The 22,269-nt window shown below is 36.5% G+C and overlaps 1 protein-coding gene across 3 annotated transcripts in view; it reads right to left on the reverse strand.

The window, feature by feature from the left end:
- Window positions 1–2,543: 2,543 nt before the first annotated feature.
- The window catches only part of LOC145247513 (organic cation transporter protein-like), a 128,699-nt gene continuing 108,973 nt past the window's right edge, over window positions 2,544–22,269 (reverse strand). For all 3 annotated transcript variants that reach the window (XM_080109329.1, XM_080109328.1, XM_080109327.1), the window contains exons 7-10: window positions 21,912–22,138; window positions 17,130–17,311; window positions 12,898–13,055; window positions 2,544–5,254 (exon numbers count right to left, since the gene is read on the reverse strand). In XM_080109329.1, coding sequence (XP_079965455.1) covers window positions 5,200–5,254; window positions 12,898–13,055; window positions 17,130–17,311; window positions 21,912–22,138 — 622 coding nt within the window. In that variant the 3' untranslated portion in view covers window positions 2,544–5,199. The remainder of the gene's footprint in view (window positions 5,255–12,897; window positions 13,056–17,129; window positions 17,312–21,911; window positions 22,139–22,269) is intronic.

The raw sequence follows: 22,269 nt of genomic DNA on the forward strand, positions 1-22,269 counted from the left end.
TAAAAAACACTCATTTCATTCCTGTTACAAACTTATATTTAAATTTCAACAGATATATCTTTTTCCCAATAAGAATATAAATTTGCGTTCATAGTTTTAAAATTAAATTAACGACTATATGACGTCACTAAAATTTCCTTCTCTTTAACAGCGCCAGCCCCCCTTCCTTTTTGAATTTCCAACATCAATTTTTCCGTTTCTCTTAAATAGAACTGCGTCACACTGTGCACGTGAGACTTTTTCAAATATTTTGTACTGGGATATTTTTTGGTTTCTTAATCTCATTCACCCAGAGGAAGTCTCGAAATAAAGACGAAACGTTGGTGAACACATAATACGGTTTGTTCCTTTTTTATTTTCTCTCTCTATATATATACAAACATTAAATATATGTATAAACATTATACATGTATAAACATTATACATATAAACATTATCTATCTATCTATCTATCTATCTACCTGTAAGTTCGAGGTCTCTAAAGATGTTTACATTGTTGACATAGAGATTTCGCTTATATTTGACATGTGCTGTAGATTATCAACTCGACAGTCAGGTTTCGATTCAGGTTTAAAGCACTTACTTGTTCAGCCGCACCGATAAGCTGTAAACAGCAAAATCGAACTGTCTGTGGACGACGCGCATGCGCACACACATATATTGGATGAGTTTATTTTGACACAGTAGGCAAGACGCGAAAAAGGATGTTATCACATTTTCTTGTGATTTTAATATAATTTTTGTCGGTCAAGTGATTCGTGCAATTTTAATATTATTGGAAGAAAAAGCAACGCGTATGATTTCTTTTTTTTTATTAGTCTGTTTACCACTTTTAAAAATCCCGGTTCTATTTTTTATCCCAAACGACGGCAGTTGTCTGACTTGCTATTTTTGATTAATAGAGTGAGACCAAACTATCGTATCCTGAAAGGAAAAAAATTCTGAACTTTATTATTTTTGTTATTGCTGTCTTTATTTGGGGGCGATGCACAGAAAGTAGACTAAGCATTAAAATGACTGGAGGCGTTCAAAATATTCCAAATATCAAAGACGCTTGCGGTTGAAAATATAGTTGACGGAGAACCATTGACGTTTATTTAAGAAATAAAAAAAGAAATCTGAAAATATCAAAGAAAACAAACAAAAAAAACGTATAAATCGACCTAAAACGAAGATGAACAAATAAAAAGAAGGAAAGCATTTGATTCTAGAAATGGATTTGCGTTATTCTTTCACATTTTAGTATGGCGGTATAGATATATATTTAAAAATAAATGCACATTACTCTTTATTATAGAGTGGAGGATGGCTCTTCCCACAACCTTGGCTTCTTTTCCGCCATCTCTCTATCCAACGAAATCCTGGCGAATTGAAATAAACCACTATTCGCTTCAATCTCTCTCTCTCTCTCTCTCTCTCTCTCTCTCTCTCTTTCTCTACTATTATATAAAAGTCACTTTCTGTGTGTGTGTGTGTGTGTGTGTGTGTGTGTGTGTGTGTGTGTGTGTGTGTGTGTGTGTTTCTTCCATATAGGTTTCGAAACGGTTGACCCTATCTTTTGAAAATTTCACACAAAGGAAATTTATATGTCTGGCAGTGTTCTTAGATATGTTTTCTACAGAAATTCATCCGATAAGTATCGAAAATCGAAAAAGTCCGATCTTAAAAATATATAGATAAAAAAAGAACATTTTTTACAGGGAAATAGTTATTCCAGCCAGGAGAAATAATAAAATCTCATCAAGTCATTTGTTTTTAAAAACACACACACACACACGCAGATTAATTGTCATCTGGAGATATAGCTCAGTGGTAGAGCATTCGACTACGGATTGAATGATCTCCATGTTCAAACCCGAGTGTACCTCACTATTTTATTTTAATTTTTTTACTTATTAAAGAGTTCAATTTAGTATAAAAGAAGAGGTACTATTTAAAATTGCCGCAAAACATTTCTTCGACAACTAAATATTAATCAGAAGTAACTTTTCCAGGGCATTCATTGTCAAATATCAGCTGACGTGATACTGTAAACAAACACAGACAGAATTTGATGAACAATATTATCATTGTTATTTCTAAAAAAACAAAAATTGCGAATTGGTCGACCGGGCAAATTATTGTGTGACGGTACGGATACATACTTGTGAATAAATACACATGTGGGATTTCAGAAAATAAATAGCGCAGGTAAAAATATTCCTTTCATCGTCTGATAGATACAATTTTAGTAATAATTAATCTATTTCTCAGAGTAAGCGTGTTATTAAAACTTGCCGAAGAGTATCTTCGTATGTCTGGAACGGCTGTAACGTCATTGGTATGGGAAGCAGCTCTCCGGATGCTAATCAGAATACAACGGTACGCGCACCCCTTTTAAATCAATGAGTTGATATGCCGTTGGCTACCTCTTCTGCAGTTATCAGCGTCATTTCTGGCAGGGAATTCATCGTTAGTTAATTCTCTCCAGAGAATTTTTATATTGGCAGTTATCGCCGGACTGCATTTGAACGCTGTATGAAATAAACGAAGACACGTAAAAATATAAACAATTCTTTTATTTTAACATTTATTAAGAAGCATTCTCAGAACTGAAGAGTTGAGCTGGTGACCGATCCATCTTTCGCCGTCCGAAATCCGATTCTAACTGAATTATAATTCTTCCATCAGATGAGAGAAAGAGAGAAAGAGAGAAAGAAAGAGGGAGATAGATAGATGCATATTAAAACAAATATGGGGGAATTTTATTGTTTTAAGATAGTTTACTTTTACATAAGTTTATTTCGATTACTTTAAAATGGCTGAGAATTTATAATAATATGTTGACCTCAGCCGAGCTGACGTGCGCTGGTATTTTGAGACACAAACAGCACTAAGTCAATTGTACGTGTTTCCCCCCCCCCCTCACGACACAGTAGTACAGATAAAAGTCTTTAAAATGTGGGTAGGACAAGAGCACCCCCTTCCCAAATTATTTTTTATCATTGATCGACAATATACTTGCCTATCACCCTTCTCCCCCCTCTCTCTCTCTCTCTTTCCATTTCTCTTTCATTGGTCAACAATTAAAAATTCCAATTTTTCACGATACTAGCGCATACACAATAGAAAAATAGACTTTTTATTAAAACCTATTCATCGCAGTAAACTCATTTTCTTCCCCTTCCCTTCCCCTCCCTTTTCTCTCTCTCTCTCTCTCTCACACACACACACACACAAAACACACAACACACACTCTCAAATTCTCAATTTCTTTTCAATTTACCCAACCTTTGCTCGCTTATCTATTCTTAGCAACACAAGGCAGAGTTTAGATTCTAAAATAATTTCAGATTTAAATTAATTTAAATTAAAATTTTTTTTTTTTTTTGTAACTAAATTTTGATTAGTTAAGAAGCCTTAATCTACGATTTGAAGTGAGAAGACGTTGACTTATCGTCAAGGGCAAGTTCTAGACTCGTCTTAGTTGAATTAATATTGCTTGATGAAAGCAGGTTAGACAAACAACACTAATATATGATATAGAAAGACGAGGACCTAAAATGAGAGCTGACCCGTAATGGTTATCGTCTAATCATTCGAGCTGTTAAAAGTAGAGCAAGAGGTTTCGTTGCAGGTTGTTTCTATCAGTTCCTAGGTTTGTTTTGTAATTAATGGCAGAAAAAGAGTTACAGTCAACAAATGCTTAAAAGCAATGACCGAACAATGTATGATGTAACTCAAACTTGGCCTTTGGGACAAGATCAAAGTCTACGGATGGCCTGGTTCGCTTCGGACACTCGGCGTGTGGTTCGGACCAGGTTTCCAGCTTGACAAAAATTGGTTGGAGTTACAGTCAAAGGTGGAGGCTGCAATCAATTCGTGGCTTCCTAGGAAACTTTCCTTAAAGGGTAGAGCTGAGGCATGCGCCACTTACGTCTTTCCTCTCATCCGTTACCAACTGGGCGTACTTCCCCTGCCTGCACAACATCTAACAGCTCTTGTCGAACTCTTGTCCTCACTTCTTTGGGACAGATGAAGACACTGGGTGAGCAGACAGGTCTGTATTCAACGTCCGTGTAAGGGAAGCTTGGGAATGCCGGACGAAGTGTCATCGAGACGCTGAGAGGCTGGCCTTCCTGAGCCACTATATGCAAGATGACCAACCGTGGCACCCCGTGGTTACTGCTGCCTTCCCCGACCTCATTCTCGACCCTTCTATCAAGAGCCGTCGTAGGCCGCAGGGAGAATTTGCCTACATGAAAGAGTGTCGAGCCGCGCTAAAATGACTACCAAGGTTCAGCGACCTTGTGACTGCTACCCGTAGGGAAGTCCACAGGGATCTAGTTAAGGGGGCCGCCGACGACCCACTATGCACGCGTTTGGATTGGCAGCAGAGTGAGATCCGCTCCGCGTGGAGCTGGGCGTCAGGTTCGAGTCATCTGAACAATTCGGAGTTCTCTCTGACCTGGCGATTGGCCCGAAATGCACTTCCACTGATTGATTCCACTGATTAAAACTATACACACTAGTATGTTCAATATTAAGGGCAGCAATCACACACGCATATGAACACTATTCTTTTTAGTCTTTCATTAACTTTATCTCCATCGGTAACCCCCCCCCCCATCCATCCTTTCCCATTCATTCTTATATGTCTACACTGACTCAAATCCGCACGGTATTGGGTTTTATTTACATACAACCAAATCCTTTTTTTCACATTTGACGAAACCTCCTGATATTAACTTCCTGTTACAAGGAAGATCTGATATTTTCATTGCAAAGTTTGCTTTTGTATAAACTGTATTGCTTAAAGAGGTCTCTAACTAGCTGACTGAAACATGCTCATGACTGTGTAGCAACATATTACTGCTCATGTAAAAACAAATAAGGAGTATATATATATATATATATATATATATATATATATATATATATATATATATATATAAAGAGATGGAGGAAAAGAAGATATTGTGATGATCCTAATCTTCCTGACTTCTTACGTTTCCAGGATGTTCCTTATAAATTGTAAACGAATAAAATATTGTTTCTCACTTTTTTTTCACTTTTAGGTTTTTTGAAATACGTTATCTACTTGGTTTAAAAATGCCATGAAAAAATAATCACGTAAATAATAAACTGTTCATACGATTTTTTGACTAATTAAAAAAGAATACTATAAAATGTTTGATGACAAATATTCCTGAGAAGTGTTCATGTTGAAGGGTTCAAAGCAGCTTGAACTTCTAATTCTTGTGCGTCCTTTTCCCTGGAAAAAAAAATGAAGAAAAGTCATTAACAATTTTAGTTCTTAACCAAAAAAACAAGTTTTACACATAAAAAAATAATAGGAAAAATTCTAACAAATATCAAGGATTGAATAGAATATAATGTTGAGTTGGATAATTCTCTCCCACTGCAAGAATTTGGACACCATGGTCAAAAAGTGAGATTGAGAAGAAGGTTTACTACAGGGTTGAACGATAAAATTATCGCCTTAGAAAAGACATGATTCCATTTCCATTTGATGAAAACCGGTTTTCTTTTTTTCTTGCAGACCATCTACTGCAGGCTAGTTGTGTACAAATGCCAAGAGCAATAGGAGCCTTCTATCATGTCTGAAAGTGATACAATGTTCAACGAGCGAGATCGGAGATGCGCCACTGTACAACTCATGCTCTCTACCGATCCAAGATATGACTATAGGATCGTTGCTAATACCCTCAAAATGCATTGCTGGGTTGCCGCGAATAACAGGGATTTGCCTGGGGTGATGAAAACAAAGTTTCCGGCCACGGTTATGGTCTTTGATATGGTTTCAAGTGAGAGCGATATCATGCCACCTCATATCTTTGAAGTCGACTTGAAAGTCAACACAAGTGTATCTGGATGTGTTGCAGAGTGTGATGAGCCGCTGGTGCAATCAGATGACCGCTGGCAGACCCTGGATGTGGCAGCAGGACTTGCGCCAGCCCACAAGTCCAAAGACACCTAGGCATGGCTTCAGAAGGAGTGCTATGACTTTGTGCCCTACTCTCACTGCTCCCTTCCTCCTCCGACCTGAACCAGCTAGACTACTTCGTTTGCTCATAAGTCGAGAACATCACTAACATAATCTCTATGGTACTATCGCCTCCCCAGGGAGAGTTACTTGGTTGAGAAACATTCTGGGAATGCAACCAGCTTCCTGGGGGGAATAAACGATATTCACATATAATCTAACGATAGGCACAAGGTTTATTAATGTAGAAGCCCCCAAAAGGGGGCTACGTCATTCTGCCACACCTCCCACAACACCAAAACCAGCTTGATCGCTGCTATCCACAGAATATTCGCTGAGCTCCTGCTGGTGCTTGCGGAATAAGCATGCTCCCAGTTCCGGACCTGTATTGAGGTGGTGATTGAGGATGAAGATGGCTACATTGGATGGATTTTACACACATCTTTTGAGAAGATTACTCAATCTCTCATGGCAAAACCACCCAACTCTAGAAATGATATGTGGAGACTTACCGAGAGTATCAACCTCAGTTTGTAAGAGACATGTTCAGTTTGCTGGGCATTGTGCACGTGCCACAGATGAACCCGTTTCATCATTTGTACTGTGGAGGCATCCGTCATCTCACGATCGATCACGAAAGTTAATTTTTCCAGATAGGATACAATGAGATACATTTATCTCCAAGGAAGGCCTTTTGGGTGCTATGACAGATAGGAAATACAGGAAGGGTGTAGTGAGTTCAATCTCGACTGAGGCCGAAAGATGATGATGACATTGAATAGATGTCAGCTCTACTACATAATCAAGTTACCTGAATTGATTTTTTCAATAAAAGTTAAAAAAAATAAAGCTGTAGTGTTGTTTTCTTTAGGGCAACAACTTTATCGTTCCACAATGAGGCATTGCTTTGTAATGACTGAAGCAACGCAAATGATTCCAGTTTCAAATCCAAGATGGCGGACACCGTTTATTGAAATCACGTTTACGTTACTTGCATTTGCCCTAGAAAGGAAGCCTTTGTCAAGAGATTCACTAATCCTGTGAGATATAACCGTCAGCACATCTGCAGTAGATCTTGCAGAGCGGAAACCATATTGTGTGTCACTAAGAAGGTTGCTTCTGCTGAGGTGGTTGACTATTTCTCTATTTAATATGGATTCCAGCAACTTACTCATAACACACTGGAGACTTATTGGTCTGTACTGAGAAGGAGATGACTTATCACCTGAATTCTTAAATACAGGGCAAACTGATGAGTTCTTCCAGGGAGTCGGAAAGCACTTCTCCTTAAGGCAGTGCTTAAATAGTTTCGTAAGTATGGGAGCGAGTTCTGGTTGAAGCTTTTTTAACACTATAATTGACCCCTTAACAGCCAAATTTCTGGCCGAAAACCAATCACATCGATTTTCCCACATCTCAGTACTCTGTATATCAAATTTCGAGTCTGTAGACTAAAAATTGACAGAGTTATTGCGTAGGGAAATGTACATAGACAGACAGACACACACACACACACACACACACACACACACACACACCACAGAAACGTTCACTTTTATAGATATAAATAGATAGATAGACTAATAGATTAAATAAAAATATATACGTATACATAAATATATATGGAAACAATTTTTTATTTACTGTAAAGATTTTACGCAAATATTATACAAGTATAAATCATGTAGAATATCTGCATAAATATAATTGTACGTAATAGTTAAGAAAAAGTCCAAGCAATAGATAAAAAGATATTAGTAGAACCCTCCCAACCCTCTCTAAATGGTAGACCGCTCATTGTTTTCTGGCTTGATTGGGCCCGAAAACAAGTAGGTCACTCTCTAAATGGGGCCGAATTCTCAACAGGATCAAAGAAAAAAAAAAGGAGTGGGTATGCACCAAGATAAGATAATTTACTAGGCTAGCAGGCGACGAAAAAGAAAAATAATTCTGTGTGTGAGCATCTTGGAGGTTTCCTATCAGGGTGGAAGGGGACATTTACTCGGCTAGCTAAGAACCTAGTCTAAGCAATTGTTTTTAGGAGTCTGGAGTTCAGCAAGATCAGGAACTAGGTGGGGAACACGAACTAACTTGGCATCTCTATGCACGCACAGATTCGCTATCTTAATCCATCTTCAGTCACAAGCCGCAGAATTTAATCTTTTCCTATCACATCTGATCTTTACTTTCAGCTGGTGCTTGAAGACGTGGACGAGATCCTGATCAGCAAAAGACTCAATCCCTTCTTTTGTACTCTAGAACTCCATATCACCATATTAAGTTGTGAGAAGACACACCGAAAATTATCTGATGTATCAATAATAATTAAACAATATGTTTAGAACATAAATAACATTCTTTCTCTTTTCACATCGAAAATAATAGCAAGAAACTCTGGCAGATATCACAAGCAGAAAAAAAGGTTTACGAAACAAAGGACATACAACAAAAAGTTAAAATCATTAGGTTGAGAATGAAAGTCTCATGAGAATTCGTTATTTCTAAATATTGGAAAACAGGAAACGTTTTGGACAAATGTTGGATCATATTTAACTGGGAATCAACCGGAAGACAAATGGACATAAACAACTAAGATACTAACAGACAAGGATTGAGTCTTTGTAAATAGCTCCAGATAAAGCATGAAGCCACTTGATGTAAGAAGCAAAAACAAAAAACGGTCCAAAACTAACAATAAGTATTAGATGGAGACATGTTGCTTTGACCTTTTGGTTGGGAGCAAAGTGTAATATCTGTTCTGGTGCTACACTTCGCCTTTTCTATCCTCGGTCAGTGGAGGAGAAGAATTCATGAATGAGACAATATTCATTTTTTTTCCTAACTAAAGTTCCCCATTTTGTGTTACAAGAAAAACGGTCCTCCTTTTCCTGTAAATAAGAAGAACATTAGATAAGTGCAAATGAGATTGGGATAGACCGAGATTCGAACCTGGTAAGCAAGATTCAGAAATAGATTCAGAAAATGGAATGTTAGAACTTCGCATTGTTAAATTTCATATAAAATAGTTTAGATATGTTTGTTTGTAAAAAAGAATTGTTCAAGTCTTTTTATGAAAACTGAATTAAAAAGGTCAGCTAGAAAAATAATGAACAATGCAATTTAGAAATATATTGAAAATAGGTTACTGAGAATTCTTTGCCTGCAGAAATGTCTCTCTTCTCTCCCTCATAAATATGAATGTCCCCATCCTATCTCTTAAATATGACCCCAACACTAATGCAACATTTGGAGGGAGTTGGATTTTCCCTACATTAAAAACCGACCTTGTGTCTATGCCCTCGTGGGGAGGCAAGTAAATAGGAAGGAGTATTAGATGGATATATTCTGACCCAGAAAACAGCAATTATTTTCTCTTTGTCAGAAACATCGTTCATGGAATGTGAGGACTAAAGGACAAAATAAGGGAAGCAAGAGTAGATGATCTGAAGAATCGACGTTAATTAAGCAATATGCTTAAAACCTAAATAACTCTCTCTTCCCTTCCTTCAACTCTTCTTTTTGACTTTTCAGCTTTAGCTGAGGAATGACGTACTAAGTATAGTTTTATAAATCCATAATAATTAAGCAATATCCTTAAAATATAAGTAACTCTCTCTCTCTCTCTCTCTTTCTCTCTGTTCTCTTTCTACTCTCCCTTTGATTTTACAGTTACAGTTATTTTTCGAGGAATATATAATTTGAATAAATTGAGTGAGCATTTCAAGATGATTATTGTTTCAACAGAATCACCATTGGTCCTTGGAGCAAGACAACACACATGCATGTTTGAGAATGCTGACCAGCAACAAAGATTTTAAAGTTGATGGAAATGTTTATGATTAGACAACTTTTTTAGAAACAAATAATGGCATAAGACCGTGTTAATAATGCTCCTATGTGGCAAGATAATTGAAATCAATTTTCGTGTTTACAAGTATGAATTAAATATTTATTTTTTATTTTTTAATAGAACCGCAATAAACAAGTACGGCCGTCAATTATTATTTCTGTTTTTACTTTGTTAAATGTTGCAGAGGTTTATATTTTCTGCACTTCTAATTGGCTGAAACATTATCGATTGCAGAGGTGCATATTTCTGCACTTCTGATTGGCTGAAATATTATCGATTGCAGAGGTGTATATTTTCTGCACTTCTGATTGGCTGAGATATTATCTATCGTATATAATATGATTGAAAGAGCTGGTATTTAAAAAAATTGTATTTATGTAATCATTTTTTGCCGACTGTTAACCTCATTTTCATAGTTGTTATTTCATCACATTTTGACCAACTATACCTCTGGCCTGCTTTGAGAAGGATTGAAACCTCTATCTTCAGACAATGCTCACCTGGAACTATAGACACTTTATACCTCTATCTACGGTTCCAAGTGTGCATTGTCTAACGATAGCAGTTTCAATCCTGACCAAATCAGTCCAGAGGATTAGTTGAGCAAAACGTGTTGAGACAACAACTATGGAATGTAGTAATTATTTGAGATACAATTAAGAGACCCAGCATTCCTATCCTATCGTAGTTAATCACCTGAAGAAGGCCAGAGGATAAGTTGGCCGAAACGTGGTGAAACAGCAACAACTATGAAAATGAGGGTAACAGTTCACAAAAAATGTATACATAAATTATAAAGACCTCATCTCAAAGGATTAAAAAAATAATAATATACAATATTGCTATTTTTACAATTTTGAATGAAATGTTTAATATTTAAATAAAACAAAATAGAAACACAATAAACAAGTACAGTTGTTAAGTACAATTTCTGTCTGTTTTTTAAAGCAAAATACTGCAGTTTATGTTCCTATCTATCTCTTGCATTCTAGAACTCCATATCACCATTCTGGCCATGGCCAGGATTGCAAGAAACACCATTCGTCTCTACCTGTCGCGGCTCTGCACTGTGGATAACGTAGAACACGTCCAGTAGGTGAGGCTACTCGGGATCGATGTGAGCCATCACCTCGTTGACATACGCCCAGTACTGTCTGAGTCTGCGGTATTCAAAGAACACGTGTTATGGCGTTTCCTCAGCTGAGGTCCTGCAATAGAGACACCTGGACGACCTCACTTTTACATTTGGCATTGAGGAGCAACGCGTTTTGAGCCAATCGCCAGGTGAAGAAAAACTTGGAGTTGTTGAGATGACCCTAACCTGGCGCCTAGCTCCATGGGGAGATCTCCTCCTTCAACAATCCCAGATACTCGACAAACAGGTCGACGGTGGCACCCCTTATAAACACTCTTTGTGGTTGACGATAAGGTCGGGAAAAGTGGCCTTGACCATGGGGTTCGTCACAGATTCTTCTGTCAATGTTCGGCTCAGGATGGCCTACGTCTCAGCGTCCTGATGATACCTCAAGTTGGGTATTCCCAAACCTCCCTCACACGGGCGTTGAAAACAGACTTTGTCCCAAAGAATTTAATACAGTTTGCTCTGTGGGGATTTTAGATAGTTCATAGGCAAGGGAAGAACAGCCAGTCAGTAAAGGAAGAGCAGACAGACGAAAGATATTTCAATGATACGTGGATAACGTTAGTTGTTGAACTTCGAATAATCATGTAGCTATTAGGTTGGTGCAAAAATGATGTCGTTTTTTGACTTGAAGTTGAACGCCAAAAAACATTATTTTTGCACTAACCTAATATTTAGATTCAATGAGTTCAACATTGTAATATTGCATTATAATATTTTTTGATTATCGCAGAGGCGTATATTTTCTGCACTTCTGATTGGCTGAGATATCATTGTTTATATTTATTTTATTGTCCAATCAAGAGTTGATATTTTTAAACAATGTGTTCATTTTTCTGCTGTTTATTAAACCATTCCAATATTCCAATATAATATTTTGATATATTGTGGGGGTATATGTTTTCTGCACTTCTGATTGGCTGAAATATTGTGCTTTATGATATGGTTGAAAGAGTTGATATTTCTTTAGCAATATTTACTTATTTATGCAAAGTTCAACAGTTTAAACTCACAAAAATTATGTCGGAGTTTAACAAATTAAAATATAATTAAAAAAAAAATATTGCAATGACTTATATTTTCTATACATCTGGTTGGCTGAGATATATTAAGATTATTATCCAATCAAGACATTTTTAAACAATATTTTCACACTTCCTGTAACGTGCATCCAGGAGATAAGCGCCCGCGTGTTTGCGTGTTGTGTGGGTACGTGGGAGAGACGGATAAGGGGAAAAAGACTTACCTCGAGACCAGCTCAGCGTTACCGACCAAAAATAGAAAAGAAAGACAAAGATGGCGGCCGCCGTCTTTTGTAAAGTATGATGTCTTGCAAAGTCACACGAATTCTCGGAATATGCAAATTTAGCCGGCCTAGAACGACGATAAAAGCGGGTGAGGGGAAAGACGTCGGGGAGTGACGATTGAGTTGGCTGGGGAATCGTGTGGCTGTTGCTTCTTGTGCCGTGTGAGGATATTTTACCGTTGTTGGAATCCGTGCAGAACCGGTGTAAAAAGATTATTGAATTGCTGCAACATTTATAACATCTTTTCCTGAACTTACCGTGTTAAAGAGAGAGTCGGGCGCCATCTTGAATTTTTCCTTACACATTTCTGTTACACTTACTTCCACTATTTATTAAGCCATTGTTAAGCACTTTAGATTCAAAATGATAAGCTAGAAGACAATCTCTCAATATGGCAACCCAATATAATTTTTTAGAACATTGTAGAGGAATATGTTTTCTGCGCTTCTGATTGGCTGAAATATTGTTTATATTAAAATTATTATCTAAGCAAGAATTGATATTTTCAAACAGTGTATTCTGTGTATTGAATTATTGGTCTACAATCTGAATAAAACTGTAATCAATTATAATTCCACATGTAATGAATTTAAGCAACAAAATATGTTGTTACCTCGTCGATGTTTTCTTTAAAACATCGTCGAACGTGTCGTCCATTGGTTTGTTGTTGGTTTCAGGAAGGAATAAATATGAAAACCCTGCTAACATGCAGACCAGTCCCATCGAAAGCAAAGGTAAACTATCACCGAACTTTCCAGGAGCAAGATTTCGCTGATGAAAAAAAAAAAGAAAATTAACAACGAGTTACTTCAAAACAAAATGTCTTTATATAAATAATGAATAATGAAATTTTTCAAACATATAAAATTAATTTTTAATTTTTACGAAACTAAAAACAGCTCCAGTATGCACGTCTGATCTAACATCTAACATATTTGATGAAGGGATTTTTCAAAATATTATACAACAAATAAATTGCAATTAACTATGATGATGTATTACATAAGAAAAATATATATGAGCTTATCACACAGTTGTATGTCTTAATTCTGTTCAGTTGATGTCTTCTGCGCATCTGTATTTATTGGTTTCTATAAATTTTCTTTATAAATAACATTGATCGATACTTCAGAGATTTTTTTGGAAATTACAAATTTAAAACCACAATATAGAAAAAAAAGCTTTGCTTTTAGGTAAACTACTGACACGAACACATTTTCCGGATAGGATTAAAGTGCATTACTTTTGCTCCCACTTAAGTCTTACTACTACTTAGAGATTGGCCTGTTTTTATTGGTGCTAACTAAACAAACTAGAACACCGTGTGTAGTTTACTCTTAAAAAAAATTGGGAGGGTCTTATTATCCTGCCTTCGATTATATATTTTTTTCTGTGATTTGGAGGGATGGTGGTTCAAGTCTTAGACTTAGGAACTCCTCGTCATGAGGCAGTCAATTTTCGATCTGAAGCCAGAACTACAGCGTCCCTCCAGTTTCTTCCCGTTGCAATCAATCTTTCTTGATAATATGCTTTCAGTTTTCCTCTTCTTCTTTATTTTTCGTCAGATGTCTATTGGGGTACTTGATTGATAATGTTTTTCTGTAGCCTACTTTAGGGTATGTTCAAGCCAGTCTTGATGTTGTTTGCAGATTATTAATGATACTACCTGATGGTTAGTGCGATCTCTGATTTCTTGGTTGGTAATTCGATCGCTATATTGGATCCGTACAATCAATCTAAGGCACTTGGAATCAAGCGCATCAAATTTCTTCTCTTGCCTGATTAAGAGATGCCAAGTTTCACTGCTATACAAGTGTTTCTCTCACCAGCTTTTGCTTGCTTCTCTAGCAGTGACAGGCAAATCGTAGACGTCGCTCCCTGATGGTAGTAGATATGGTAGGTAGGTTGCCATAAAGTTGCTGCTTCGTGGGATGATCTTGCTGAGATATATTTAACACTCTTCATAGCATACGGGTGTACATGCCGTCTAGCTTTCTTTCCAATCTTTTGGTAATTGTCCAGATTGTAACACCTTAAACAAGAACAGACCCACCACTGCTCTGAAGAACTACCTTTTCAGTTTGTAGTTAGCCTTGACAGCATGGCACAGGCGTACAAGCATAGGACGACCTAGATCCATGTACATTCAGCAAATTGGACATGATGCTAACTGTGATCCTGAAGATTTGAAGCAGTTGATGGAAGACAGGGAAATCTGAAGAGAGAGGGTCACATTGGTCCAGGCAAGGAACCTGACCAGATAGATAGATAAATAGATAGATAGATAGATAGATAGACAAGTAGATAGATAGACAGGTAGATAGATAAACATACGGATATATATATCTATAATATAAAGCTGAATGTGTGTGTGTGTGTGTGTGTGTGGTCACGAATAGGCTCCTATATGGTTGACTATTTTAAAAAACTAATTACATATAATGATAGAAGATGTATCGAGACATAGGAATGGGTATGTTTGATCTGGCAGAACGGTGGTTCATTAAAATTGTGGGGTCTGCATTCGCGCTTGGTCCACAAAGTATGGAAATAAAAAATTTAAAAATTAAAACAAAACGTTTACATGTGTTTTTGATATAGATGTACATAAGAATACTTTGATAAGTATGTTTTAACTTAAATAGGGATGGTATAATAAAATTGTGGGGTCTGCATTCACGTCTGGCCTCCATAGAATGGAAATAGGCACAAACTTTAATAAAGACTTTTCATATCTATCTGCGTATACTTTGATAATTATGTTTCAGTTTGAAGAAATATGGTATAATAAAATTATGGGGTGTTCGTTCGCGCCTGACCTCCATAGAATGTAAATATGTCACAAAGTTTAACAAGGTTTTTTAATATAGATCCGCAGAATATTGTGATAAGTGTTTCAGTTTGAACAGGTATGATATAATAAATTATGGGGTTTATCTATTTTATTTTTACTTTCATCATATTTTGCTTTGGTTTTGATACCCCCAAATTCGAAGCTATCTCTTTACAACTCTTCCTTTTCATAACCTATCATATTTTCATAAATCAGTCCATTTTCTGTAAGCTGCTTTTGAACCCAGTCAACGAGGGTACTTTGGCTAGTATATACATATAAAGATAGATAGATAGATGGATAGATAGATAGATAAACAGACAGACAGAGAGATAGATAGATAGATAGATAGATAGATAGATAGACAGATAGACAGATAGATAGATGGATAGACATATAGATAGATAGACAGACAGGTAGATAGATAGATAGATAGATAGACATACAGCTAGATAGATAGATAGATAAATAGACAGATAGATAGACATACAGATATATATATATATATAAATAGATAGATAGATAAACAGACATACAGATAGATAGATAGGCATACAGATAGATAGATAGATAGATAGACATACAGATAGATAGATAGATAGATAGATATATAGGCATACAGATAGATAGATAGATGGATAGATAGATAGATAGATAGATAGATAACAGTGTTGACAAGATGTTGCTGCTATAGAAATCTTAATGTAGATCTGAGGATGATGGTTTTTTTTGTCAAATCTTACAAAACTGGTTAAATGCTGCTGAGGCCTGTTGAGGTCTAGCGTGGAGAAAAGGTACAAAAATAAAAATTGTAATCCTTCACGACTGAGACAATTTTTATTTTTGTACCTTTTCTCCACGTTAAAAAACGACCCTGTGTCTAACTCTGTTCCGTGGGGAGGCATAGTAAATAGGTACACTGCAAATCATAGTACATACTACCTTGTTTTTTTAAGTAAAGTTGTTAACTACAGCTTTTTTTTGTCGATAAAAACGTTTGTAGGTGGCTGATGTGTCACAGAGAACATGCGTTAAGCTTTATAATAACTGATACAGCGACCAATGCTTCTTGCTTCAACTTGGACTTTGTTGCCAATGCTTCCTTGGTCTGTGGTATTCACTGCCTTTTAATACCCAGTCAATTAGCCATGGCAAAGCGTAATACTGAAAGCACGATCCTTGGCAGACTACAATGATCACCCATAAATCAATCGCTGAAACCATCTTCTGTTTGAATTTAACATTTGAAGTTTGCATATATTTGCTTTATTACAGAGATAAGTTTTTTCCGGTAGGCCATTCTCGTGCAAGATCCTTCAGAGTGGTGCCTGTTGAATGCTGTCAAATGCTTCAGAAAAATCTACAAATCTGATGGCATGTGGGATCCAATTCCCCATCGTTTTTGCATTTTTTTTTTAGTCATATTTACCCCTAACAAGGCATATCGCATCTTGGACCTTTAGAGGTTACTATGTGGGACCATGTTTAAGGGAGATTAACGAGATGTCGGTTTACATTGCATTCAAACTTCTGCTTGTCAATGCAGTCAGGGAAATAGGTAGCAGGAAGGGAGTTCCAAATTCCAGTAGTCTGAAAGCAGAAACTATTAGAGTAGAAGGCTTCCCGGCATTTAGGGGCCTCGATGGTGAAGGAGTATGATTTTCTTGCTAAGCAAGTTTGTTGGGGGTATGTACGCCGAGCGAGCACAAGTGTGATGAGTTCATCAGAGCACATTCCATTAAAATATAAAACAAGCACAGGGATGACAAAACTGTAGTGATGGGACAGGGGTTGGAGCTTCGCTGATAGTGCGGAATCTATTAGATTGGATACAAATCTGAAGACCTTGTAAAAGAGTGATTTAAAACTATTGGTCATATTTTAAGTAAGGATAATTTTTAGAGTAGATGCAATATTGTGATGACTGACGCCGTGAAAGTTATGGACAAATTACTAAAGAAACTAAATTTGGACAAATGGATTGAAAAGAGAGCAAAGGAAACTTTACTTACTAATTGCATAATGAACGGAGATACGGCGCCACCTAACCTAGCAAAGGTAGAGTGGGCTCCGAGGGCTCCGTTTCTCACGACTGTCGGGTACAGTTCACAGGTATGCAGATAGATGATTCCAAAGGTACCGGTGATGAAGAGTTTGCTTAGGATGGCCAACATCGTTGTAATCCATTGTAAATCTGTATGAGATCAAATGAAAATAAAAAAATGTGTGTGAAATCAATCAGTTTTTGTTTCACCATTGCCGGTCAAGGGAGGAGTCGTTGTGTACACAGTGTGATGATGTGTGGAAGTGAAACTTGACCAGAGAGAGTTGAGGACATGCGTTGCATGTGTTGTATGTTGAATATATATATATATATATATATATATATATATATATATATATATATATATATATATATATTAGTGATGGGATGATTCCAATATTTTTCCTGATTTCGATACAATTACCGATCATAAACTAAATTCCCGATTCTGATACAATTACCGATTCTGATTCTGGTTCTTTACAAATTTCCAAATATTTAACTATAAAATGGTTATTTTTCCTCGATTACTGTAAAATTACATCTTAAATGTGTACATATATTTTTTCAAAAGTAAAAATACACTTGTGTGTGTGTGGGGGGGTGATCTATCGATTGTAGTTTTACTGGAAGTTTAAATCAATAAATATTTATTATTTTATTATTACTACCAGCAGTGTAAGATTTTGTTTTAATCAAAATCAAATGAAAAAGAGATAATTAAAGGAATCGTTTTTGGCATCGGAAAATAAGCACAATTTTCCCCAATTCTGATTTTTCCGATTCCCATTCTAATAAATCGTCCCAACACTAATATATATATACATATATATATATGCACATATAATGAGTATATGTGTGTGTATATATATATATATATATATATGTGTGTGTGTGTGTGTGTGTGTGTGTGTGTGTGTGTGTGTGTGTGTGTGTGTGTGCTGTATAGCTGATTTTATCGTCTAGTGGATCATATCGTCTAATGTGTGTGTGTGTTTATATATATATATATATATATATATATATATATATATATATATATAACATGTCTCTTTTAATGTATGCGTAATATTCTCTTTGTCAAAGGAAGAGTCTATCAAAAATGTGTACCCAATGTAATGATACTCGTAAATGAAACTTGACCAGTGAGGGTTGAGGACATGCGTTGCATGGAGAGAAACGATATGAAAATGATAGGATGGATATTTAATATGATTTTTAAAGATAGGCTTAAGTCTGATGACTCCGGATGAAGATTAAATCTGGACAGTATAAGGAAATGGTCACTAACACAGGAGACTGTGATGGTATGGCTACGTTGAAAAAAATGGATGGAAGTTCATGGTCAGTTGATAAAGTGAAGTTAGGTTTAGTTTATAGGAGACGAAAAAGAAGAAAAAAACATGGGAGGAAATGATAACAATAAACTCGAGAGAAAGAGGGATAAATAAAGTCCTGGTCAGAGATAGGCTTGTTTAGAACTGGATTTCTTGAATGTTTCCAACATATGCTAGCATGTCATCAAATGAACCTTAAACGAAAGACAATGACGACGATGTTGCTGCTGTTGCTGATCATGATAACAGTGATGAAGACGACGATGATGATGATGATGACAATGACAACGACAACGGCGACGATGATGATGATGATGATGATCATGACGATGACGACGCCGCCGCCGACGACGATGATGATGATGATGATGATGATGATGATGGCTATGATGATGATGATGACTATGATGATGAATATTGTTGTTCTTGTTGATCATCATTCATAATGATTTTATTGGCATTCGTTTCTATTAAGAATTCTAAGTGAAAATGTTTCTGTGAAACGACCTGGATTCGAACTTGGCACACCAAAATTGTTAATCCACCTCGTTAACCACGATCCGCCTTCATCTCCTTGATGATGATGATGATGATGATGATATTTTTTTGTGGGTGGTGATGAGCAAGTGTGGATTAGTGAGAACAGTGGAACAAGAACAGAAATTGGGTGAGTGGCTTTCTCAAACTCGATCACTAGTATATTCTCTATCACAGTTTCAGGTTAGTTGATATAATACTTTGGGACACCCAAATGTATTCACATAGAAACGTACATTTTGGGATTTCGCCTCAGCTGAAAATATAGTCACTTCTCTAGTGTGTTTATTTAATGACAAGGTATTGACGTTTGCAGGTAAACCTTTTCAAATAAGGATAATCTTTGCAGGTGGTTTTATCAAACGCGATCGGTAGTCAACTCGTAATCTAAATTTCAGGTTAGTTTATATAATAATTTGGAACACCCATAAATCCACCTGTAAATGTGCATTCTGGTATTTCGGCTTCGTTGTCAATGCAGTCATTCCTATGCTTTATTGTTGGTGATAGTATATGAAAAGTTTTAGTGAGAAAAGTGGGACGAAATATGGAATAAGGACCCTGGAAGCTGAGAGACTCAAATGGGGATATTTTAAAATGAGAAATTACTCGATAGACACCATCTTTGGCTTTGTTTATTGAAAAGTTTTGTTAAAAAAATATAAAAGGAAAGAACCCAATCCAGATAAAAAAACCCACCTGACATAAAAAAATATATTCCTCCTATTTTTCTTTAAATCTTACCTTAATATTTAAAATCAATAAATAAAACAAACAACTCAGGTTGTGTATGTTTACAAATGACACGTGCGCTGACAATCAATCGGTGTCAATTGAAAAATGTCCCCTTTGAGTCTCTCAGCTTCCAGGGTTCTTATTCCATACTTCGTCTGAAAAGTGGAGCGCTGAGAGGAATTGTCAGAATTGTTTTCTTGAATTCAATCTTCAGTTAATTTATATTAAAAATTTAGAACGCTCATGCATCCACTAAGATTTCGCCTTCGCTGTCAATGTAGCTAAGCAGGTCATTTTCAATCAATTAACAAATAATTTTATTTCCGAAAAGATGTGTTTTCTTTTGTTTTTTTACATAGGGATCACCACTTATCAAGGCCTAGAGGCCACTTGAGGATAAGGGTTAAGAGTGTATAGTAGTCAATTGGACAATATAGTAATCGTTAGTAATGGAAATTCGAAAAATTTGTTAACTTAAGTGGAACGGCTTATCAAGAACTTGTTTACATTGGACTTGAAGACAACCATATTATAGTCAGCTGGAAAGCAGGAAAACGGAAGAAAGTTCCACAGGCGTGCACTTCTAAGACAGAAGCTTTGTTCATGGAATCTACGTTTAGGTTTAGGCACAGATAAAGAGTGAGGGGATTATTGATAGTGTTTTCAGCTAGACGAGTGTTCCTTGTGAAAGTTTGGCGAGGGAGGACCATAGATTGAAGCTCAGTCGAGCACTTGCCATGAAAATAACGATAAAGCAGAGACAAACTCGCAACATCTCTTCTGTGAGATAGAGGTTGCAGAGAAGAGAAAAGGACATCTCCTACGAGACTACAAAGTCTATTTTGAAATCTATCAAGGCAGGACAAGCCCTTTCTAGCAGCTCCTCACCAGATGTGGCAACAGTACTCTATCCTTGGACATACCTGGCTCTTATATAGATAGAGAATTGCATCAGCAGTAAGATATCTACTGGATCGATAGAAGGATCCCACCATTTTTCCAGCAGCCTTGGCAACAGATTTGATGTACATGTCCCATTTCAGATCAGGAGTAAAGGTCAAGCCCAGAAGCTTGTCAAAACATGAGGCCTCCCCAAGATTAGAGCCATTCATTTCAATTGATGCCAGATGGGAATCAGAGCATTGATGATGTAAAGATAATAGATCAGGAAGAGAGTTGGGCCCAGGATGGACCCTGAGGGACTCCAGCATTAATACTGTGAGTTTCTGATTTTTTCCCATCAACTACTACTCTTATGAACCTATTAGAAAGAAATGATTTAATAATTGATAAGACATTTCCAGCTATACCATAGCTGGAGATAATGTGAAGTAAACCTTCATGCCATACCCTACCAAAGGCCATCGTTATGTCCAGAGCAATTGCCCTAGAAAGGTTACCTCCGTCGAGAGATTCGTTAATCCTATGAGATATAACTGTAAGTACATCTGCTGTAGATCTAGCAGAACGGAAACTATATTGTGTGTCACTAAGTAGGTTATTTTTGCTGAGATAGATGATTACTTCTCTATTTAACACAGATTCCATGTCAATTAACCATATTTTGTTTTGTTCTTCCAGCCAGGTGCGTGACTGTGTCTGGTAAGTTTTATTCATTTAAAGTGAAGTTTCGGGTAAGTTTATCTAGTAATTTAGAACACCCATGCATACATCGAGACTAATATAAAACTTAATTTTAAAAAAAATCATCCTTACCATCGGAAGCGTACATGAATGGGAATATCGTTAGGATTCTGGAGATACTTGCTGAGACCATGAAGATAAGATATATCTTCGTTGTCAATGTAGCTAAGCCCCTAGTATCTTGATTTCACGACAAAGTAATTTACACTGCAGGTCACCTTTTTCAGATAAGAATAACTTTTGCAGGTTGTTTGGAATCAGTCAACAATTATTTTAATTTTGAAAAGATGTTTTTCAGCTGTATTTCGTTTTGTTCTTCCAGCCAGGTGCGTGTCTGTGTCTAGTAAGTTTTATTCATTTAAAGTGACATTTATTATACTCGATCGCTAGTAGACTCTCAAACTCAGTTTCGGGTTAGTTTATATAATAATTTGGAGCAACCATGCATACATTCAGTCTGATATCAAACTTAATAAAAAAAAACACTTCATCCTTACCATCGGAAGCGTACATGAATGGGAATATCGTTAGGATTCCGGAGATACTTGCTGAGACCATGAAGATAAGATACAGCTTCTTTCTACCAATCCTATTCAGTAGAAGCATGCATACGATGTAGGCAGGGATTTCAACAAGGGCTCCAAAGAAGAAATTCAGGTAGATGTCTCCACTTAGATGTTCGGTGTTCAGTACCAATCCATAATAGACAAAACTCACAACACACCTGTATGATTATAGCGCATGACAGGAAAAATAAAAAATAAAAAGGCAAATCAATAAAAATTTATTAAAGTTTTTTTTTTGTAATTTCAGACATTTTTTTTACATAGGATCACCACTTATCAAGGCCAAGAG

The sequence above is a fragment of the Euprymna scolopes genome, chromosome 25 (genome assembly GCF_053919585.1).
Source record: "Euprymna scolopes isolate OS-2025 chromosome 25, ASM5391958v1, whole genome shotgun sequence".
NCBI classification, from domain to species: Eukaryota; Metazoa; Mollusca; class Cephalopoda; order Sepiida; family Sepiolidae; genus Euprymna; species Euprymna scolopes.